The 24,698-nt window shown below is 39.4% G+C and overlaps 2 protein-coding genes across 2 annotated transcripts; one reads left to right on the forward strand and one right to left on the reverse strand.

The window, feature by feature from the left end:
* Positions 1 to 3,007: 3,007 nt before the first annotated feature.
* On the forward strand, positions 3,008 to 3,949 carry LOC309401340 (olfactory receptor 10A4-like; the record flags this gene model as incomplete). The annotated part of the gene is made up of 1 exon (XM_081970406.1): positions 3,008 to 3,949. One exon carries the CDS (start codon positions 3,008 to 3,010, stop codon positions 3,947 to 3,949), a length of 942 nt encoding a protein of 313 aa, XP_081826532.1.
* A 2,769-nt stretch (positions 3,950 to 6,718) lies between these two features.
* Positions 6,719 to 11,274, reverse strand: LOC309382137 (olfactory receptor 5V1-like). The gene is made up of 2 exons (XM_081933646.1): positions 11,133 to 11,274; positions 6,719 to 8,766 (listed from the first exon to the last, which is right to left on the reverse strand). The coding sequence occupies exons 1-2, from the start codon at positions 11,175 to 11,177 to the stop codon at positions 7,813 to 7,815; spliced, it is 999 nt and encodes a 332-aa protein (XP_081789772.1). The 5' UTR covers positions 11,178 to 11,274; the 3' UTR covers positions 6,719 to 7,812.
* Between the last annotated feature and the right edge of the window lie 13,424 nt (positions 11,275 to 24,698).

The raw sequence follows: 24,698 nt of genomic DNA on the forward strand, positions 1-24,698 counted from the left end.
CTTTATTTGTTTATGGAATTTAGATTGCCGCCTATCCGCACATGGTGAATCAAGGTGGAATAAAACTAATGAAAGAAGAGTCATATAATAAATTAATATAATAAAATCACCACCACCCCGCCCCGGCAACAGCACCTCACATGAGCCATTTAATAGGCTCCATCCTTGTTGTAGCCCACCAACAGAGCTGGCGCAGACTCGGACAGTGAGGAGGTTGGGGAGGAACATGGGCCAGTCCTGAAGCCTAGGGAAGGCCCTGATGAGTGCTCTGCATCGGAAGCAGAGAGGGGGCCAGGGCAATCAGACAGTTATCAGTTACCTTCGGAGTTGGAGATAAGTGGGGCAGAAGAACAGATAGAGTCTGTTCCCAATGTGCGCATGAGCAGAGCTGTTAGGAGAATGGAACAATTAAAGAATAGGGGTTGACTCAGGAATAAAGGCACAAGTGGACGCTGAATGGCCCCTCCCATAGGGACTAGATAGGAGCTAAAGGGGAGTGGTGTTTGCAGGAGACAATTAGTTCATTTATTAGTGTGAAGATTTGCTTGTCCAAGTTGGTGCCTCATAGAGACTCCTTGCCAAGTATTTCCTTGTACAGCATTGCACCTGGAAGCTATCAGCTTGGCAACTATCCAAGGAATGATAAGGTCTGTTGTTGCAATTCACTCTTGAAAGGCCTTTTGCTAGGACTTTTCTGTATGTGAATACTAGGAATTCACATTAGCCAAATAAAAAGGGGTTTTTTTTCGGGACAAGGAATTTGTTTCCTGATTTTGGGAAGCCTGGGCCTGCTCTGGGTTCCCCAGGGCCGCTAACGGAACCAGGTCTCCAGTGCCTTTTGGAAGAGTGTTAGAGTGGGGGCCATTCTAATCTCTGCGGGGATGGTATTCCAAAGAGAGGGGGCCACCACGGAGAAGAAATTCCCATTAGACCCAGCCAATAGATAAGGAGTCAGAAAATCTTGGAAACTGTAAATGAAAATAGTCAGCATCTGAGGGCACAAGGTTTTCTAACTCTGCTGTCAGTAATGCTTTTAACCAGGCCAAGCGTTACTCATGACATTAAGCTATGAAATGCCCAGTACAAAATCTCGAGCTTCTATCATGAGGCCTTGTTAGTGAAAAGACTTTTAAGTATTAATTTCTGATCCTGTAGGAGTCAAGTTAAAGTCTCCATAGCCTTTAATGTTGGAGGATGCAAAAAGCTTGCGTATATGAGATATTTGTTTCCAGAGAAAGTACATATAGTTACATATATACAGTAGTCAGTGAACGTTAGAGCATTCCTAGTGGGTTTTTTTTCACAAGAAGATATATCCATCTTTCTAAAAATATCAGAAAGCAATACAGAAGTAGGATTTATATCTCATTATTTAACTAAGGTAAATGTTTGGTGGGTTGGTTTCTTCCTTACAGACAACCTCTTGAAAACATATTTTATTTGTATATGATATTCAGTGAAATAGTAAGAAAGTTTCATTTTCAACTTTTTGCTTTTATGCTTGTGTATTTATTTATTTTTTTAAATGAAATATGGCTTGGAACAGATAATCTGAAATTTCTGCACAGAAAAATGTACTATCTCAATAGAGAAAAAGATTCTTTAATTAACAAGAATGATGGATCATTGATGTTAAAATGGGCATAAATCTCAGTTAATGAAATTAAGCTACTTTTAGCCTAAATCAGATTTCTGCAATTTCCAATGCCTTGCCTATCTTAGAATTTCAAATTTTCCAGACAAAGTGTCAGCCAATTTCATACATAAATATATATGTAATAAATTGAAATTGAGGCTGTATATTGCTTATAGTAAAATAGATTAACAGATGAGAGAAGAAAGGATAATTTGGGTCAATCTTGAATTTGGGGAAATTGGTGATGTTGTTTATATATTAAGAAAAATAAGTTGAAGATGAAAATAGGGGAAAAGAATAATAGAAGTGTTAAGCTAAATGTTTTCTATGTAAAAACTGAAATTGTGGGTGTATGTTGTTTACAGCAAAATAGGTTAATAGATGAAAGAGGAAAGGTTAATTTGGTTTAAGCCTGAAAGCGAAATTGGTGATATTATTTAGATACTAAGAAGAAAATAAGTTTAAGATGAAAAAATGGAAAGAGAATAAATTGGGTTGGAAATGGAAACAGAACTATGATGAAAATACTGTTGACAGTTAAATTGGTATCAAGGATAAACAATAAACTATTTGAGATGTAAAAAACGTGTGTGAAACTTTAGATGGCAAGGATAAGAAAAAGGAACTAAAAATAAAAAAAATAACTAGATGGTTTCATTAGGGTGAAAATAGATGAAAAGAGGAATCATGAAATGATAATTTGGTATAACTTTGAAGGGGCAATTAGTGATATTGTTTATGCAATAAGAAGAAAATAAGTTTAAGATGGAAAATATGGAAAGAGAATAATAGAGCTGAAATTGGAATTATGATGTAAAATAGATGTAAAAGGGAAAAACATGGACAACACTTTGTTCGTAAATATGTTATTTGTATTTAAAATAATAATAAAAACTTTTATTTTAAAAAAGCGCATTATTCCAAGAGAATTAATTTTAAAAAACGAAAGATATTGTTATAGAATACAGAATTTCTGAAAATAATAAACAAAGAAATTATAAAGAATGTCAAAATTATACATACACCGTAAACTCCACGTGGGCCACATTTAAAATACTAGCATTAAAAGTTATGTGCATTCAATTCTAGGAAAGAGAAATAGAATGGATGCCTAAAATGATGTAAACACACACAAAATGCACATAACACTAAATTGAATTTGAGGCTCCTTTTTTTGTTTTTCCAAGGACTTGTTCAACTTGTTATTTTTGAGTAAATAGGTCACTCATCATGGAGAGAATCCAACTTTTTGTGGCAACTAATTGACTGGATGACACAAAATACATTGTCTCTTGTATATTTATTCGTTAATAATTGTTGATAATTATTTATTGTACATTCGTGTTCTCAGGATTCAATCTGGATGACACTATGAAAAATGACAACCAGACTTGCTTGACTGAATTTGTCCTGTTGGGCTTCTCCGATTTCCAGACTATACAAGGACCTCTGTTTTGCCTGGTTCTAATATTCTACTTCATGGCTTTTGTGGGCAACAGTGTGATTTTGATCATAACAATAGCCAGTCCCACCCTGCACACCCCAATGTACTTCTTCCTCTGGAACTTGTCCTTTTTGGAAATTGGCTACACATCAACTATCAGTCCAAAGATGCTAGCGAATATGTTAGCTGATAACCAGACTATATCCTTTGGGGGCTGTGGAATTCAACTATGCTTCTTCCTTCTCTTTGGTACCACTGAGTGTTGTCTTCTTTGTGTCATGGCATATGACCGCTACGTTGCCATTTGCAAACCCTTGCAATACTCATATATCATGGACTTCAAGGAATGTGCTAACTTTGCTGCTGCCTCGTGGGCCATTGGGATATCGGTGGGTGTAGGGCAGTCTATATCAATTTTCACCCTTCCCTTCTGTAGGTTGAATAGAATCAGCCATTTTCTCTGTGATCTTATGCCTGTCCTGAAGCTAGCTTTCACCAATACCTACAAAAACGAAGTGGCCATTGCCATACTAACTGTGGTATTTGTCCTGATGCCCCTTTTGCTCATCCTCTTTTCTTACATCCTCATCATCTCCACTATTTTCATGATGCCAGGGGCCAAGAGCAGGCAGAAAGCATTTTCCACCTGTTCCTCTCATCTCATTGTTGTCTTCCTTTACTATGGCACCATCACTGCTGCCTACATTCATCCCAACTCAGTGTATTCCACGGATAGCAAGAGATTCGTTGCACTACTCTACACAGTAGTGACCCCAAGCTTGAACCCCATCATTTACAGCTTGAGGAACAAAGAGATAAAAACTGCTTTCAAGATATCTGTAGGAAGGGATTGGGTCTTCTTTAGGTAATAACCAATTGCATGAGTTGGTTTCATGTCTTCAACAGATTACCTTCCCACTCACACATATAAAGGGGTAGAATAAACTTTAGAAACTGTCAACGACTGACATTACCCTTAACTCTCAAATGACATATCTGAAGACAGATTTATTTGAATAAGGGAAGCGCCCTCCCCCAAAAGAAACTTATTTTATTTTTATTTTTATTTATTTTTCTGATAGAATACAAGTAAACGTTCTCTGTCCACTTTCTTAGTAGGAAGGCTGCTGGACAATTCAAGCTATGTAGAGTCAGTGTAAAACTATAACGATGCGGTGGCTCAGTGGCTAAGATGCTGAGCTTGTCGATCAGAAGGTCAGCAGTTCAACGGTTCGAATCCCTAGCGCCACGTAACAGAGTGAGCTCCCGTTACTTGTCCCAGCTTCTGCCAACCTAGTTTGAAAGCATGTAAAAATCCAAGTAGGGACCACTTTGGTGGGAAGGTAATAGCGCTCCGTGTGTCTTCAGCATTTAGGCATGCTGACCACTTTGGACAGCACTGGTTCTTCAGCTCAGAAACAGAGATGAGTACCACCCCCTAGAGCCGGAAACAACTATTACACATGTGTGGGGGAACCTTTATCTTTAATAGTATAAGATTAAGGTCAGATGCAAGGCAGATGAGACCATATAGGTCCGTTACAATAATAATCTGTGGGTGTTAATCACTCTTCCCCCTCTCAGTTAGTTGGGGTGAACAGGTAGCAGAAAGATGCTGAGGGTCTATTATGGAACAACTATACACAGGATTTACACTTCTGGTCAGTAACCACTGGTGTGTTTTTCTAGTATCCATAATAACAGAATTATAACGGAATAACAGAGATGGAAGGGATGTTGGAGGTCTTCTAGTCCAACCCTCTGCTCAGACAGGAAACCCTGTACACTATTTCAGAGAAATATCGGTAGTTGTCCAATCTCTTTTAAAAGCCTCCTGTGATAGAGTACCCACAACTTCTGGAGGAAAATCATTCTATTGATTAATTGTTCTGTCAGGAAATTTCTCCTCAGTTTTAAGTTGGTTGTCTCCTTCATTAGTTTCCATTCATTGCTTCTTGTCAGAGTTCCCTTACCTCACCAAAGCATTCCTAGGAGTTCAGGTATTATCCATGTTACATTTTTGCAGACTCAAAGAAATTAACCATTTCATTTATAAGCAATCTCTCCTTGGAGGAGACTCAGCCTCTTTGAGATGCACTATATATTGGAGTTGGACTAGAAGACCTCTGAGGTCCCTTCCGTTATTCTATTATATCCTTCTCCTCTGCTGGAATGTGACCTTGGCACTCTGGATGTTTATCACTGTAGCATTCCTGAACTTCTACTGGCCATCTTGAGACCTTCCTAAACAGGAATATAGAAAGACTTCTTGATTGGTGTACTCTATTTTATTGTGATGAACTTGAATTATGAGACCATCATTGGTCTCACACTGTAGGATATGTTTTTAATCCAATCAATATAATTTACTTGGACTTCAGTAAGGCATTTGATAAAGTAGACCATAACCTACTACTATATAAAGTAGAAAAATGTGGGTTAGACAGCATCACCACCAGATGGATCCGCAACTGGCTGACCAACCGCAATCAATGTATAGTCCTCAATGGAACTGCATCTACATGGAGGGAAGTATGAAGAGGAGTATCCCAAGACTCTGTTTTAGACCCAGTACTCTTCAACATCTTCACCAATGACTTGGATGAGGGGATACATGGGGAACATGGGGAACTCATCAAATTTGCAGATGACATTCTAGATGAGACTCTAGAAAGAGTGCAGATAAGAGCAACAAAAATGATCAGGGGACTGGAGGCTAAAACATATGAAGAACGGTTGCAGGAACTGGGTATGCCTAGTTTAATGAAAAGAAGGACTAGGCGTGACATGATAGCAGTGTTCCGATATCTCAGGCACTGGCACAAAGAAGAGGGAGTCAAACTATTCTCCAAAGTACCTGAGGGCAGGACAAGAAACAATGGGTGGAAACTAATCAAGAAGAGAAGCAACCTAGAACTAAGGAGAAATTTACTGACAGAATAATTAATCAATGGAACAACTTGCCTCCAGAAGTTGTGAATGCTCCAACACTGGATGTTTTTGAGAAGATATTGGATAACCATTTGTCTGGTGTAGGGTTTCCTGTATAAGCAAGGGATATTCTTCATCTTTTTCAGATGAAAAGCTGTAGAATCTTTTAGGAAACTTAATAAAAGGGAGATGGTATATATAAAAATTGTCCCATATTGAAAGCTCCATAGAGAAAAATGCTGGATGAAGAGTTATAACTTAGCTTGCCTCAACCACATATACAAAATTCTGATGGATGGCAGTTTCAGATTGGAGTGTACCTCAATTTACTCTGAAATAATTATAAATTTGAGAGAACTTTGTCACTGGTTATACTAAATCATCAAAAATGGATCTTGGGTCAATGTCAGAGACAAGGAAACGAACAGTCTCAAATAAGGACTGGATTTATTCACTGCATTTCATCTTCAACTTCAGAGTGCAGAACTTCCAAGAACTCAAGAAAATCTATCTAATAAATTGAATCTAGGAAATATTACTGTGCCAGTTACTACCTCCATGCAAATGAAAACCAACCAGTATTTTGTTTAACAGTACATATAGAACTGACCAATGAATTTGGTATTTTTATTTTCTATTATTAAAACAGCATCAAGAATAAAGCAAATATATTTATATAATATTGATGTTTCATTGTACAGAATTGAAATATTTTCCCCCTCATCAGTTGATGAAACCTTTCCTCTCTTGTTAGAGTTCAAAGCCAGGCATATATCTCATTCTTCACTCATTAAATATATGTTTTACAAATGTAAAGATGAGAAAATTACAACTCTGGTGTCACAACTTTGAGAATGTTGCTAGCTGGAGGATATTAGATCTCCCCCTCATAGGAGAGTTATGTCTCCACTCTTAATTACAGAAATCTGGATCATCCCCAAATATCTGGCAAGGGTTACACATCCAACTTTGCCCATCTGACCTTCTCAACAGCTTTTGATACTATCAATTATGGATTTTTTTTCTTGACCAACTCAGAGGATCAGGGGTGGACAGCACAATGTCATGTTCCTTTCTTCAGGGTCAATTCTAGTTGCTGGTGATTGGGGAAGAGGGATCCCATGTGTTGTGCCGGATTTGAGATATGACTTGGTGTGCAGGTATACTGAATCATCAGGGCCCAGGTCAACACATCCTTGGTCCCTACTATATGGAGTGCCACAAGGTACATGCTTTCTCCATTCCTATGACAGAATGGGACAACTTGCCATGGCCAACTCATCACAGTCAACTCATCATGGGCCAACTCGCTGCAGGAAAATTTAACAATTGCATTTAATTATTTAAAATAAATAAAAGATTAATTTAATTATTGCCATGCACATTTCATTCTGTCCCTCCTTTTCTTTGATATTAATGTAACTCTTATACCGCAATGAGTTGTCCTCTGGAGAGTTGGCTGTGCAAGTTGTACCCCAGTGAGTTGGCCATGGTAGGTTGGCCATGATGGTGAATTCATAGACCCTCCCTATGAGGCCATTGAATGACCTCATCCATCACCATGGGTTGAGGCACCATCAGTTCGTTAACGAAAATACATTTCTACTTAATTCCAATCAAGGATTAATAAAAGTGTTGAGAAATAGAATAGCCGGAACAGTTTGGGTCATGTGACTTGCCATATAGTTTATAAGGCTGCCAATTTCTATTTCTCCTTGTTGCAAAATTCTGGACATGCCTTCATATAAAATAAAATAAACAAATTACCTTTTGTAACCATCTCATTAAATTAGTCTGCCTGTTAATGGGATTGGCGAACTATTAGCCGCTCAAGGGCCCTTTTCACTTCTTTGTTTCTAAGGCTATAAATCAAGGGATTTAGCATGGGAGTAATCATCCCATAGAGCATGCTCACTAGCCTGTCCTGGTCTGGATGGTAACTGGAGGAAGGTCTTATGTACGTAAAGATGGTGGTTCCATAGAAAAGACAAACCACTATTAAGTGGGACGCGCAGGTAGAAAAGGCCTTACGTTTTCCCTCGGCAGAACGGATCCTCAGAATTGTGGCGATGATATGAGTGTAGGAAATCAAGGTGATTAGAAAAGCCCCCACGCCAAAGATGCCACCAACGATGAGGACAACCATCTCAGCCACATAGGTGGAAGCACACGCTAAAGCCAACACAGGTGGGATGTCACAATAATATTGGTTGATTCTATTGGAGTTGCAGTAAGGTAGAATGAACGTCAAGGTTGTATGCAACAATGAATTGAGGAAGCCAGTGGCCCATGTCCCTGAAACCATCTGAAGGCAAAGCTTCTTGTTCATGATGACCATGTATCGCAAAGGGTTGCATATAGCCACGTAGCGGTCGTAGGCCATGACGGCCAAGAGGAAGACCTCGGTCCCTGCCAGGGCCACCAGGAAGTAGAGTTGTAGCACACAGCCAGCAAAGGAGATGGAACTGCATTCAGTCAAGAGGTTCTCCAGCATCTTGGGCACTGTAGCTGTGGGGCAGAAGATGTCCAGCAAGGAAAGATTACTGAGGAAAAAGTACATGGGGTTGTGCAACTGAGAATTGGTTCCTATGGCAAGGAGGATGGTGCCATTGCCCAGTAGTGTGACCAGATAGATAAGCAAAATGATGACAAATAAGGAAAAGCGGACAGCTGGCAGGTCTGAAAGTCCCATTAAAATAAATTCAGTCACTTGAGTCCTGTTGTCTGGTCCTTGGCTCATAGGGGGGCATTCTCCCTGTAAGAGATTTGAAGGTGGGGGAATATATGTATAAAACATGAAAAAAATAGGAGACATGGACAATAGAAAGCCATGATGTATTTCTGTTCCAAGAATGGAATACTCCCTTTTATTTATTTTACAGAAAACGGGCCATTTCCCAATCAGGTCCTTCCCAGATGTTCCCAATTTCTATAGTTGGCAATAGATATTTGAAAGCGGAAAGTAGAATAGATGCAAAATGTAATAATTTGAAGCATTAAACTCTCTTTTCCAGGGACGGAGTTATTAGTTCATATGAGTACAACAGTCCTTGTTTAGGACTACAATCCTTCTTTCAGGAACAAAATCCATCTTGACCTTTAGGTTTCCATATCAAATGTCTTAAATCTATTTGCAGTAAGAGACCAAACTCATCTGGCAAGGGAAAAAAGCTAGGATAAAACTGAAAGCATTACAGGACGATAGAAGCAGAGGTGGTATGGGACTACCTCACTGGGAACTCTACTACAATGCAGCAGCACTAATTTGGATTAAAGATTGGATAAATTTAAAAAATAAAAGAATATTAGCAATAGAAGGCCATGACCTGCAAACAGGATGGCACTTTTTCTTATGGGAAGAGAGTAAAAAGAAGCAAAAATATTTCCATAGACATTACATTAGAGAAGCATTGATTCAGGTCTGGAACAAAATTAAAGCAAAACATTATATGAAAATACCGGCATGGCTTTTCACCATGGAAGCCATGATACACCCCAATACGCTAGATCTATCAAAAATGGTTAGGTATAGTGAAATTTTAGATAACCAGGGGAATTTGAAAACGAACCAAGAACTAAAAGAGAACAATATCAATATAGATTGGTGGCCATACCGCCAATTACAATCAAGATATAAAAAAGATATAAAAGAATTTGGAATATATACGGAATTGCAACAAATAGACAAAATCTTAATTGGCCCAGAAAACAAATTTATAACGAAAATGTATAAATATTTGCTAGAAATAAACTTAGAAGATGAAATAGTTAAAGGATGTATGATAGCATTGGCCAAAAATTTTGGTTATAATATAGATCTAGCGGATTGGGGAAAAAATTGGAATATAAATTATAAATTAACGAGATCAGCAACACTGAAAGAAAATATATATAAAATGTTTTATCCATGTGGTGGACCTGCCCGGAATCGCAAAAATACTGGAAAAGAATCTGGAAGTGGGCACAAGAAATTACGGGGGAACAAATAAAGTATAAACCTGAAACCTTTCTACTAGGAATAATTAAAGGGAACTATACAAAAAAAAATTAAATATCTACTAACACATATATTAACTATAGCTAGAATTGCCTTTGCCCAATGCTGGAAGCAAAATAATACACCGCCAGACGAATTAGTGATAAAAAAAACCTTGGAGTGCGCAGAGATGGACAAGCTAACTCAAAAATTAAAGGACAAAGAAGAATCGGAATACTACGAAATTTGGAATAAGTGGTATGAATGGTTGGATAATAAGAAAAACAATTAAGCCGAAAACAATATACATAAATAAACATAGAACTGTATATAAAAATAGGTAAATATGTTAAATATCATAAAAATGTATAGATAAGATGACATAAGGATTGTAATATATGGTAAAGAGAGGAAAACATACACAGATACGACGATGTAACATTGTACAAACTTGATATAAAGATTGTAATATGTGATAAAAAGACAAAAACAATAAAAAATTATTGCAAAAAAAAAAGAGAACAAACACAAAAGAAATTTCATTCTAAAATTAAATTGGAATAACTCCACTTCATGAGAAATGGACACTGAATTCATTAATTCTTTCTGTACTTAAAAAATAACAACCTTTCATTTTGGCATGTATAATCTGATGGAATTAAGGGAAGTTCTTTTTTAAATAGATAAAGCCCTGCATCAAATAGCCCTGGAGCCTTATGCAACCTCATAATTCAGACGGCAACCACATCTTGATCTATTAAATCCCATCCCAATATATTCTGATAGGGGTTTTAGTTCAGTTTGTTGCAAAATCATTCAAATTTTCATTTGGGAGCAGTACATAATTCAGTTTCTTTTTTAAAGTTTTTTTGCTTGCTTTATTTGAGAGGAATCTTAATTTCCATATGTAGCCTGAAGCTAGCAGTTTTTAATATATATTATTATATTAATCATCTATTTGTTTGCAAGTGTTAACAACTAAATCATAGGTCTTATCCATTTCTGATAAATCTAATTGTTTAATTTCTTTTTCCCCTCCAAAGATTGGGGGAACCTGTAGTCTATGATCCATTATGAATTATTTATTTCAGTCCTGAACAAGTTGTCAAGTTGGTTCCATACTGGCATCTTATTCTCGAATTCACCTGTTTGTGGGTACACACACACACACACACACAAACACCATGCATTTCCTTAAGTGGTCTTTCTGAATCAGAAAATCCCAAAGCTATCTCAAAAGAAGGAATTTTTTTAAAGCTTTCAAACTGCCAATTCTTTTTTCGTGTGTGTGTGGGGGGGGGGGGGTGTTATACATCATATGTGGAAGGTGCAAATATATAACAAATGGGAATGAGTAATTCAGCTACATTAAAAGATATAATGCCTGAGTAGGTAGAAGGACTTTGGAACCACAAGATGGCCATCAAGTTGATGGACTCACGAAGAGGATTTGGCAAACACATGGAGGAAAAAGCTCTCACAGCTACTAAACATGAGTATTTTCTGTTAAATTTTGCAGTTGTTGGGAGAAGATGAGAATAGGATTATAGTGCTCTTATCATGCTTGATGAGCTTCTCAAAGGCTTCCAGTTAATCATTGCAAAAACAAAAGATTGTTTCAACTTCAAGTTTCAACTTCAGTGCTGTTCTTCTTGTATTTTGGATTCTGGTGGAGATGTCTGGGTCTCCAGGATTATTTTTTAGATCCTTCCTTGAACTTCTTCTGTTCCAGGTATTGCTGCTCTGTTTGGTTGGTGATAGCTGGGCTAAATCCTAACTGCCCCATTTCCTTTCTTCCTCCTTCTCCTTCAATCCTGGCTCTCACAATGCTTCCATAAAGTTAAAATCTCCCATACTCACTGTCAACCGCTGCTGTTTTTCCATCTTTTAACCCCAAAAGCCTAAGAATTTTTTCCATGTGCTTTGGAAACACGTAAGAGGAAAACTCATCCTTTTTGTCACCAGCCAAATGGAAGTCTGCAATACAGTGGGAATTACTGGGGTTGAGGAATTGGAAGCTCTAAGGATTTCACAGCAAGGCTGTCTTTTCTAGCACAAATATCAACCAAAGAACTATTTCTCAGAGCAGCGAGGGAAGGTCCCAAGGTCAGGATGATACTCTCTGTTGTACTGTTATTCCTCCCATGGCAAATCATTGCAACAGAGGAGAAAGCAAAGCTAATGAGACACAGTTGAATGCATACGTAACTGGCTCTTGCCATGAACTAAACCAGCGCTGCCCAAACTTTACCCTTCATTACCCCAAACCACTTAGCAAAACGTCTTATCGAACTTTGAGGCCTGGTGGGAAAGTTGTTTCCTTTAGTACCATCATAACTTTGAACAGTTGCTAAACGAACGATTGTAATTTGAGAACTCCTTGCATTATAAAAACTGTATCACCGAATGATTTTTTAACATCATCTTAGCAAATTGCAATTGATGCAAAAATCAATTGATGCAAATCAATTTTGCAATTGATGCAAAAATCAATTTCATTGATTTTGATCTTAATAGGAATATTATAGGATATATTTGAATATATTTTAGCACAGGGGGCAATTTAAATTTATTTGAATTTTTTTTAATTTAAATTTTAAATTGAAATTAAAGTCAATTTAAGTTTTCTTGTTGTGATGGGTAACTGGTTCCAGTGCCTTTACACAAACGAATGACACACATTTATCCAATTTGGATAATTCCCCCACATTTAGGAGGCATTGGGCTGGCTAAACTATGATTCCTAGTTTATAAACCTCATGGTTTATACTGTTCATGGTTAAAGCCATGAGTTTTAAAAGCCACTGAGGGCCCAAGCTCAAGATGAGGCCTTATTTTGGTTTCCGATGTCTGCGTTAGTTTGTACTGAAGACATTTATCTCACTCTGAAGAGCAAAAGTTCACTGGCAAAGTGCTGCACTACAAGTGGGAAAATCCATATTCTAGTGTTCCTTCCCCTTTCCCCCACTTCCTGTAGCTGGGACAGTCCATTTCTCTCAGACTCTCAGGGGAAAGATGGTACAGTGGTGAAGGTGTTGGACAAAAAAAATGGACAAATCCAAGTTCTAGTCCCCCTTCAACAATGGAAGCTTTCTGAGCAAGTCCATTTTTCTCAGTGCAAAGTGTAAGATGTTTCAGTGGTAAAAGGTGCTGCAGTATAATTTAGGGAGGTCCATGTTCTACTCCCCCCTCAACAATGGAAGCCTCCTGTGATTGGGCCAGTCCGTTTCTCTCAGACTGAAAGGTAAGATTGTTCGGTGGTGAATATGCCTGGAAGCTGACAAATCCAAGTACCGGGGGCGGGGTGGGGGGAGAACCTTCAACAATGGAAGCTTCCTGTGATTGGGCGAGTCCATTTCTCTAAGTCCAAGGAGTGGTTCAATTGTGGATATAGCAACTGTTCCCAAAGACTTTTAAATTTAAATTTAGACTTTATTTTATTTTTGACCTTGAACAGTCACGACCGAAGAGATCTTCAAAGAATACGTTGAGAAATGCTCTATTCACACACAAGCTCCAAAGTACGCCTGCGTCATTTTCAAAGTGTGCACAGCCCTGAATTTAAGCTACATTAACAGGAAAGCTTTAAAAAGAGAGAAATGTTCTCAACCATTCGTTTAATGGCCGTTTGAAGTTATAATGGACTAAAAAAAAGTGACACGACCACTTTCCACACTTAAAAAACATTGCAGCATCCCCATGGTCACATGATCAACATTCAGATCCTTGGCAACTGACTCATATTTATGACGGTTTCAGTGCCCCAGGGTCACGTGATTACCTTTTGCAACTATCTGGCTAATAAAGTCCACGGGGAAGCCAGATTCACTTCACAATCGTGTTACTAACTTAACAACTGTAACGAATCACTTAACCATTGTGGCAAGAAAGGTCATAAAATGGGGCAAAACTCACTTAACAACTGTCTTGCTTAGCAACGGAAGTGTTGGGCTCCGTTTCGGTTGTAAGTTGAGGACAACCTGTATACAGTAAAAGAAACCACAATGTTTTGGATTTTTTGTGCATTCGCTATTTTTATTTTTTATACCTATACATGGCTTTTACAGAGTCCACAGGAGGAAAAACAGATGCTTTCCCAAATGTCTGATAATATTAATTTTAATATAGCTACACAACAGAAATAAAGAAGCTCATGTGGAACAATGCAATGAGCAGAATCAAGGGATGTTATCTTGGGTTAAGGACTGAAAACCAGTGGGGCCTATTAGCACCTTTTCTTATTAACACATCTGATTAAAAAGCAGAGGTGAATTTTTTTTAACTGCAACTGACATCATCAGATGTCTTTTAATAAAATTTTCTGAAAGGCACCACCAGATTCCTGATTTTCTGCCACCATAGATGAACACTGCTCTGTACTTTAAGAGAGATTTCACTTGGCCCAAAGGTTTAAAGAGTTCAACACACAGGGAGTTACTTCTAACTCTAGCTATAATATGTTTTGTGCAATTCTTCAAATGTCTTCCAACAACCGTAGTTAAGCACCCTTCTCCCCCCCCCCTCTCTCTCTCTCTCTTGTGGTTACAGGAACTACCATTTTCTACACAACTATGCAGAAGTATTTGATCACCCTTTTTGAACTTTTTTCTTTCATTTCCCCAGTCTATCTTACAGCCTAGTGATTTCCTAGTCGTCTCTTGTCCGCATATTAACAACATCTGGCCTCAAAGATTTACAAAATCAGATCCAGAGGCCTAGGGGCTTCCTCTTTCTGTGCTGAATCACTTTTAGCCAGTAAATAAAAACCCTTTACTCCTCAACCAAACATTCTCTCAATATTCACTGATTTTGAGGAAGGTTCCTTCATCTTTTAACAACCCAATATACCCTTGTGGGGTTGACTCTTAGGAACTGAATGGAGCTACAAGAATGGTGTTTAATGGCCGGATGCCCTTCCTGTCACCAATGCAGAGTTGTGTTCAGCAGATATATTCTCATTGTGCCGAGAGAGAGAAATATCTGCCTCTACCTAAGATTGAACTCACAGCCTCCTGGTTGTGAGGCAAAAGCTCCACCTCTAGGTCACCACACCACTCCTTGAGGAAGATCCCTTGTTTTATTGTAATTTCTTCATTTATACAATACAATACAATAGTAGAGTTGGAAGGTACCTTGTAGGTCTTCTAGTCCAACCCCCTGCCTAGGCAGGAAACCCTATACCGTTGGCTATCCAAATGGCTATCCAACATCTTCTTAAAGACTTCCAGTGTTGGTGCATTCACAACTTCTGGAGGCAACTTCTGTTCCACTGATTAATTGTTCTAACTGTCAGGAAGTTTCTCCTCAGTTCTAAGTTGCTTCTCTCCTTGATTAGTTTCCACCCATTGCTTCTTGTTCTGTCCTCAGGTGCCTTGGAAAATAGCTTGACTCCCTCTTCTTTGTGGCAACCCCTGAGATATTGGAACACTGCTATCATGTCTCCCCTAGCCCTTCTTTCTCTTAAGCTAGACATACCTAGTTCCTGCAACCGTTCTTCATATGTTTTAGTCTCCAGTCCCCTAATCATCTTTGTTGCTCTTCTCTGCACTCTTTCTAGAGTCTCCACATCTTTTTTACATCGTGGCGAACAGAACTGAATGCAGTATTCCAAGTGTGGCCTTACCAAGGCATTATAAAGTGGTATTAACACTTCACGTGATCTTGATTCTATCCCTCTGTTGATGCAGCCTAGAACTGTGTTGGCTTTTTTGGCAGCTGCTGCACACTGCTGGCTCATATTTAAATGGTTGTCCACTAGAACTCCAAGATCCCTCTCACAGTTACTACTATTGAGCACGGTACCACCTATACTGTACCTGTGCATTCCGTTTTTGTTGCCTAAATGTAGAACCTTACACGTTGAGTGCGGTTGGTCAGCCAGTTACGAATCCATCTGGTGGTGATGCTGTCTAACCCACATTCTTCTACTTTATCTAGTAGTAGGTTGTGGTCTACCTTATCAAAAGCCTTACTGAAGTCCAAGTAAACTATATCAACAGCATTCCTCTGGTCCACTAATTTTGTCACATTATCAAAGTATGATACGGTAAACACGATATGCTACAACCTCATTATACAGGCATACCTGTCCAAAGTTGGGATTTATGTATTTACATGCATGCATGCATGCATGCATGCATGCATACATACATACATACATAAATTCTCAGACATCCCTGAGAATGAGAGAGAAAGTGAGAGAGGAATATCTATATCGATAGATGGATGGATGGATGAATGGATAGATGATAGATAGATAAATAGATGATAGATAGATAGATAGATAGATAGATAGATAGATAGATAGATAGATAGATGATAGATAGATAGATAGATAGATAGATAGATAGATAGATAGATGATAGATAGATAGATAGATAGATGATAGATAGATAGATAGATAGATAGATAGATAGATAGATAGATAGATAGATAGATAGATCGATCTATCTAAAATCTCAGACATCCCTGATATACTGTATACCATGTTTCCCTAAATATAAGACAGGGTCTTATTTTCTTTTGACCTCCAAAATAAGCGCTTGGCTTTATTTTTGGGGAGGTCTTATTATTTTTGAGGTGCAGGAGGCGGCGAGCATGGTCACCTCACGGCTGCTACCGTGTTGCAATATTTTCAGGGGAGGGCTTATTTTAGTGCATGCGCTCAAAAGCTTGAATGGGCTTATTATCCAGGGAGGTCTTATTTTCAGGGAACCTTAACGACATGCTAAAATAATGCAAATGACCAGTTGTCGGCAAGGTGTATAAATCTTTCCATTTCCCACCATCCAGTCAGAACTGAAGAAGCTTCTTGGATGAGAAAGAAAATGTCTTCAAAAGAAAAAAACAGAAACTCCAGTTGCTTCTTGAAAAAAACACCTTTGGGACAACCTTCGGGGAGAGGGGGCGGTCTATAAATCCTGAAAAATAAATAAAATAAATAAATGACTGAGAATCTCCATAGGTGGCTTGTTATATTTTAAGGTTACTTTGTGAAGCTAATAGTTTCTAGATGGGATATTCTACTATCCTTTTTCTGCAAATAATAATAATTGATAGATACTTATACAACTTCAATGGTTTCCACCAAGGTCCTCTGTTCCGGCGGGAACAGTGGTTTAATCCTATTGGTCGAAGGGTCTGACAGCTCCCTATAAAAGGGCTGCTGTCAGACTCAACCTGCGCAGGATTGTTCTCACTTGTTGTGTATTAATAAAGAGCTGTTGTTACCGTTAAGCCTGTGTGTGCCTATCCATTACCCAATCTAACAATAACAACAACAACAACAATAATAATAATAATAATAATAATAATAATAATAATAATAATAATAATAATAATAATAATAACAACAACAAGAAGACTTATATTTTAAGACAAATAGATTTATCGTAAGCTTTGCTTTTGTGGGTTACAGCCCCACCCATTAAAGCTAATGGAATAATGAATCAATGTATCTCTCTGTTTCCTAGACTATAGAGAGATATGCAAGCACGCACACGCACACACACACACACACACACACACACACAATCCCCCCCCCTTGTCTAATCCATTGTGACATTATTCAAATAAAATATATTCCCTTCCCGTTAAAGAATTCACATCATGCAGCGGAAAAATGTTTCAACGTCTGATGCCAAAACCGACAATGTGAAGCCTCCGAAAACATTATATAGAGAGAGGAAGAATGTCCTATATCTAAGCAAAGCTATCTCCTGTTGTTTTGGTCTTCGATGATAAGGATGTTCTTGATTTTAAAACGTTAATAAATCATTCCTCTCTGACAGTTCTCCCCACCTTATGTTATCACCAGATGTTGAATTTCACTCCCATTTCTATATCTCTGGTCCCTATAACCAGCAGCCTTTGCGCATCTCAGCCAGAGATTATAGGGGTTGAAAGAAAATGAGTTGGAAGTATTATACAATGGAGAAATTTTCTAACAATTGTAGCCAATAGCAAGAACTTTCTTGTGGTAAAAGCTATTCTTCTCACATTCACTCTTCCATTGTCTGGCTGAATCCCCTGCCAATCAGTTTAATTTCATGCTTCTAATCAACATGAGAGTATTTTTGTTAAGTTCAGCTACTCCTTTTATATTTCCATACCAAATTATCTTTTCTTGGTATTCACTCAAAGTGTCTTTGCGGAGTGATCTGCAACCTTTCGAGGAGCAGATTTTTATAGTTCATTGACTTCCAAAGCTACCTCTGAAAGACGCTTAGATCAAACTACTCTCTGATTCAGACCAGTGTTGACAATTGTCCTGTGGTTTTACCGAAAAAAAGCAATTTTGAGCTCCATCGGTCATAAAGGAATCAATGTCACAGCAGTGAACATCAGGCTCAAATATCTCTGAAGCTACATTCATTCATTTTTACCCTGTTGTTACGCACAACAGCTCTACAAATATTGTTAAACGCCCGGGATTATTATTTCAAGGCTGAAATAAGTTTTGACAAAAACATACTGTAGAGACAGAAGGTCAAATATTTACGTCTCTTTTCATCTTCTTGTAGGTTGGAGAATAGAATAGAATGGAATGGAATAGAATAACAGATTTGGAAAGGACCTTGGAGGTCTTCTAGTCCAACCTCCTGCTTGGGCAGGAAACCCTACACCACTTCAGACAAATGGTCATCCAACAACTTCTTAAAATTTTCCAGTGTTGGACTTCTGCAGGCAAGTTGTTCCATGGACTAATTGTTCTGTTGGGAAATTTCTCCTTACCGGTAATTCTAATTCTGCTTCTCTCTTTGATTCGTTTCCACTCATTGCTTCTTGTTCTACCCTCAGGTGCTTTGGAGAATAGCTTGACTCCCTCTTCTTTGTGGCAGCCCCTGAGATATCGGAACACTGCTATCATGTCTCACCTGGTCGTTCTTTTTATCAGACTAACTAGAATGGTTCCTGAAACCATTCTTCACATGTTTTAGCCTTCAGTCCCCAATCATCTTTGTTGCTCTTCTCTGCACTCTTTCTAGAGTCTCCTCATCTTTTTTTTAGAAGATGAGAACATCTCCACCAATCACATTAATTATGAGTCTTGCTGTTGTGGCAGTGCCCAAATTTGTAAACCTAACCATTCCAACACATGATATGTTTGCCTTCCACAATTCCTTAAAGCTAATCTCCAATACTTACTTCCAACTGACTCATATTCCTTTGCCTGAATTGAGGTGATGGGGAATATTTTGCCACCTTTTTACTTTACTTTTACTTTACTTTTTTTGGATTTATTAACCGCTCCCTCTCCCCTTAAATCACTGCATCAGGAACACAAGGGATTTACCGCCTTCTGAGCAATTCCCTTCTGAGAAAAGCCTGGGGAAGAAAGCTATGGCAAATCTAGACAGCCTACAAAAAAGCAGAGACATCACCCTGCCAAACAAAAGTGTATATAGTCAAGACTTTGGTTTTCCCAGTTGCAATGGACGGCTGTGAAGGTTGGACCATAACAAAGGCTGAGAGCCAAAGAATGGAGGCCTTTGAACTCTGGTGCTGGAGAAGACTCCTGCCGAGTCCCTTGGACTGCAAGGTGATCAAACCGGTCAGTCCTAGAGGAGATCAACCCTGACTGCTCTTTAGAAGGCCAGATCCTGAAGAGGAAACTCAAATACTTTGGCCACCTAACGAGAAGGAAGGACTGACTGGAGAAGAGCCTAATGCTGGGAAAGATGGAGGGCAAAAGAAGAAGAAGGGGACGACAGAGAGCGAGGTCACTGAAGCAGTTGGTGTGAACCTAAACAGACTCCAGAGGATGGTAGAGGAAGGCCTGGAGAAACATTGCCCATAGGATCACAATGTGTCAGACACAGCTTCGCAACTGACAACAATGAGCAATTGCCAGGAGATCATTTTATATATATATATATTTCCTCCTGAAAATTCTCCAGATTAAATATATATATAGGCAAGCTTCTAGATTGGATGTATGAGTAGGAGAAAGATCAAGCTATACAGATAGTCCTTGACTTACAAAAGTTCATTTAGTGACTGTTCAAAGTTACAACAGCACTGAAAAATTGACTTAGAACTGTTTTTCACACTTACAACTCTTGGAGGTTCCCCGCGATCAAAATTTGGACGCTTGATAACTGGTTCATATTTATGACGGTTGCCATGTCCCAGGGTCATGTGATCACCTTCTGCAAACATCTGACAAGAAAAGGCAATAGGGGAAGCCCAATTCACTTAGCAACTGTATTATAATTGCAGTGACTCACTTAACAAATGTGGAGGGGTCGCAAAATGGGGCAAAACTCACTTAACAAATGTTTCGCTTAACAACAGAAATTTTAAATTCAACTGAAAATGCCAGATCAAATAGGGCTGAGAGAGAGTGATTGGCCAAGGTCACCCAGCTGGTTTGTGCCTAAACAGGAGAGGTGATATTCAGCAGGTTCTGACCAGTTCTGGAGAACCGGTAGCGGAAATTTTGAGTAGTTCAGAGAACCAGTAAATACCACCTCTGACTGCCCCCCACCCCCATTTATTCTCTGCCTCCCGAGTCCCAGCTGATCGGGAGGGAATGGAGATTTTTCAGTATCTTCCCCCTGCCACGCCCACCAAGCCATGCCCACAGAACCAGTAGTAAAAATATTTGAATCCCACCATTAGTCTAAACCAGAGGTGGGTTCCAACTTCTGCTACTGCCAGTTCACTCCAGGCATGCACGCATTTTGGGTGCGCGCCCTTGAAGCGCATTATGCATGCATGCACAGAAGTAAAAAAAAATACTTCTGCGCATGCACAGAAGCAAAAAACATGATGTCGGTGCCCATGGTGCCACTAATAGAGCCAGTTTGGGGGCATGGCAGGCCAAGTTACTACCTACTTGGCCGAACTGGGCTGAACCAATAGAAACCCACCTCTGGTCTTAACCCAGTTTATAGCTTGCTCTTCTTCACTTTGCTTCATTTTTGCAATTTGGTTTCCTTTGCTCTTCCTCCTGATATGGCTGAGTCTAGATTTGGGGTTAACAGAATTGCTAAAGAAGAGTTATTAGATCTAGAATGCAAAATTCAAGAAGGCCTCTCAATGACAAACCTGTTGTTATCGTGAAGTCATCTGGATGACTGCAGCTCAGCTATGGTAGTGTGATGGAATGTTGTCTGGATTCCCAAGAGGAAGGGAGTGCATTCCAGAAAAGCAAGAGACAACACAAGTTTAGAGAATTTGTGTGGGAGAAAGAGAGCTGAGACAACTCCTTCCCAATAGTTCCCAGAGCGTATCTTTTATGGTGCAAGTAGTCTGCTTTAGTTTGACAAGATACTCTCTATAGGTGAAGAACAATAAAGAAATCTGCTTAGAATGTGTCTTTCTTAGTTTCTGGAGCCTGACATAAATCTTGAGCGTTTTGTAACAGGATGTAGGACATGACTAGGCAGAGCCCGAGGGTGAGGTCAAATGCATCATTAGTTTAGAGTCTCTACAATAGTAGTTCCCAAGATTTGCAGCTGTGCAGCCCAGTTGGGAGGGAGAGGGGAACCGGGCCAGCGCTTGCACAACTCAGTTGCAAATAGGACATAGTCCAGTGATTGGCCACAGCCTGGGGTTGGGGACCCTTGCTCTACTCCATCAAAAGAGACCTTAGTCCAGCCCCCTTTTGAAATCCATTGACTTTAATTTGGAACCAGTTGGCCTTGAATTCAAATTATTGTATATAAATAGCATGAAATAAACTTATAGTACTTTTGCACATTACCCTAACTTCTTGCACCTGACATAGCATCCACCAGTTTCTATACATTCCTGTTAGCCCCAAAGATTGGAAAATCTGTATTAAGACACAATGTAAGTTATTTGGTTTTGGATTGGCTTAGTGCAGAGTTTGTCAACCTTGGTAAGGCTAACTGTAGGATTCTGGGAATTGAAATCCACTTTTCCTCAAGTTGTTGAAATTGAGAAGCACTGGCTTAGTGTATGACTCCATCTGTAATAATTTGCAAACACGGTTCACAACTTAATGTGAATAATTATGTTGCATTAACCAATCACAATTCAACAGATCAGGGTTTAGTGCAATGTGTCCGCTCAACCAATGTGTTGACATATAAATGTTTTACAGCTGATGAAATTCAACAGCTCAAGGAGGAGAACAAAAGAAAAATAAGTGATGCAAGTTTTGTTTAACTTGGTAAACAAATCCCAGCAGGCATTATTAAGATTAATGAATTTAACAGCAAGAAATTCATTTCCTCTGACAATGCAGTATTTCCTCAATGGAGCCTCAAGAAGTACAGCTAGGTGAGAAAAGGTATCTCCTGAGCCAAATGGCTGAAGGTTGATAGATTTTTCTCCTGGGTTCAGTTAGAGAAAAGTGAGTTTTCCTTACGCTTTATAATTCCATCTCTATTTAATTATTACCCCCATTGTGAGGATGGGACTGTTCGTTTAATGCGGACTAGGCTGTTTCTGTTTCTGTTTATTTGGATTTATATGCCGCCCTTCTCCAAAAGGACTCAGGGTGGCGTACAACATTAAAAAACACACACCCCAAAGTTTAAAAAATTATATACATATCCAAAAAAACAACTGAATTTAAAAGACAATACATTTAAAATAAGTTAAAATGAACAGGCCAGGCCGGCTTGCTGGAAAAGCCAACTTTAAGGGCGCGTCGGAAGGACCGGAGGTCAGGGATTATGCGAAGCTCCAGGGGCAGCTCATTCCAGAGGGAAGGCGCTCCCACAGAGAAGGCTCTCCCCCTGGGGGTCACCAGCCGACACTGTCTGGCCGACGGCACCCTGAGGAGGCCAACTCTGTGGGATCGTACTGGACGGTGGGAGGCTACTGGTGGCAGTAGGTGGTCTCGCAGGTACCCTGGGCCTAAGCCATGGAGCGCTTTAAAGGTCATAATACCTTGAATCGCACCCGGAAAACAACCGGCAACCAGTGCAGGCCGCCTAAAAGGGGTGTAACATGGGAGCACCTAGGTACCCCCATGACAACCCGCACGGCCACATTCTGGACCAGCTGAAACCTCCGGGTGCTCTTCAAGGGCAGCCCCAATGTAGAGAGCATTGCAGTAGTCCAGGTGAGAAAGGACGAGGGCATGAGTGACTGTGCACAGAGCATCCTGATCCAGGAAGGGGCGCAACTGACGTACCAGGCGAACCTGGTAAAAGGACCCCCTGGTCACGGCCCTCAGGTGTTCTTCTAAACTAAGCCGCGTATCCAGGAGGACTCCCAGATTGCGAGCCTTCTCTGAGGGGGCTAAAATTTCTCTCCCTATCATCAAAGATGGGACAAGATGTACAGATTGGGATGACGGAAACCACAGCCACTCAGTCTTGGAGGGATTGAGCTTGCAACCAAGATCTTCAGTTGCATCCCTTGGAGATCATACTGTCACATTTTGGCAGGAAAATACTAAGAAATCATTGCAATTTTCCACCAATTTTCAGGGGAAAGCTCCATTAAAAACCATGGCCGAATAGCATTATGGGAAGGGGACACGCATTATAATATCATTGATGTGATGACCCTATTTATTTATTTATTTATTTCAATTTGTCAAATAAAAATGAGAATAAGAGACTAAAAATACCCTGTCAAGGACTAACATAGGCATGTTAGTGTACTTATGCACACCCCTCTACACACTCCATGGAGTGGGTGTCGTGATCATGGCTTACCATATATACATAGAGACATACCCTTTTAATAGTTGATTCTCATGGGGAAGATTGCAATTAATCACTTGACTGAAGATTCGTTCATTCTTTCTTTCTTTTATTCATGCCCTCAAACTTTGATTGGAGACTACAAAGCCCACCCAAAGGCTGACCCTGAATTGTAATATTTTAATGTGACAGAAAAGAGAGATTATTTAATACATAGGATGTGGTTGCATTAACTGTGTGTTAATTACCAAAATGTGGTGTATTTATATCAGGAACATCTACTGTTTTAGACCATTTCTCCAGCTGGCCATTTGTAATTTGGATTACACTGAATTGTTACCCAGGTTTTTTTATTTCCATGCAAAATAACAGGGAGTAAGCCATAAATCTTGAGCTTTGCAATGGATGATCTCATTAAAGAAAAAAATAGAAGACTAATAATGAGGGTTTTTTTAGGAAATGCGAAGTGATGGGTATTGAGACAGTATCTATAAAACTGAAGGATTGTAGAAGAGTTTTCCCAGGCACAGCTTTTAAATCAGAGACAAGGACACAATGATACAGAACCACAAATTGGTTTATTGGGGTCAAAGACAAAGAGAGTATGGGATGCAATCCCTCTTTCTGGACTTTTGGAAAAGAGAGTGATGTGTCAGGTTTCCGAAAGATGCTCTAATTGATTTATGAGCCTCGAGCCAAGTTTCAAAAGAAAACCAGACATTTATTAGGAACGCCATTTTGGCAATATCACATTGCAATCAGATCTAAACCTCATTTGAATTATGGCTGAACTTTACCCCTGTTCCTTCCCACCCCTCAGTCTGTGTCATAAATCACATTCTCCAAGGTGCACCCTTCACAAGCCTGTTGTAGTAATCTGAGATCCGACTGTAGCCGAAGGTATGTGTGGAATGTGTTCCCTCCCCTTCCCTCACTCTGGCAACTTATATACAAATACAATAGCAGAGTTGGAAGGGACCTTGGAGGTCTTCTAATCCAACCCCCTGCCTAGGCAGGAAACCCTATATGTTTCAGACAAATGGCTATCCAACATCTCCTTAAAGACTTCCAGTGCTGGGG

The sequence above is a fragment of the Natrix helvetica genome, assembly GCF_964273705.1.
Source record: "Natrix helvetica genome assembly, chromosome: Z".
In the NCBI taxonomy this organism is placed as follows: Eukaryota; Metazoa; Chordata; class Lepidosauria; order Squamata; family Natricidae; genus Natrix; species Natrix helvetica.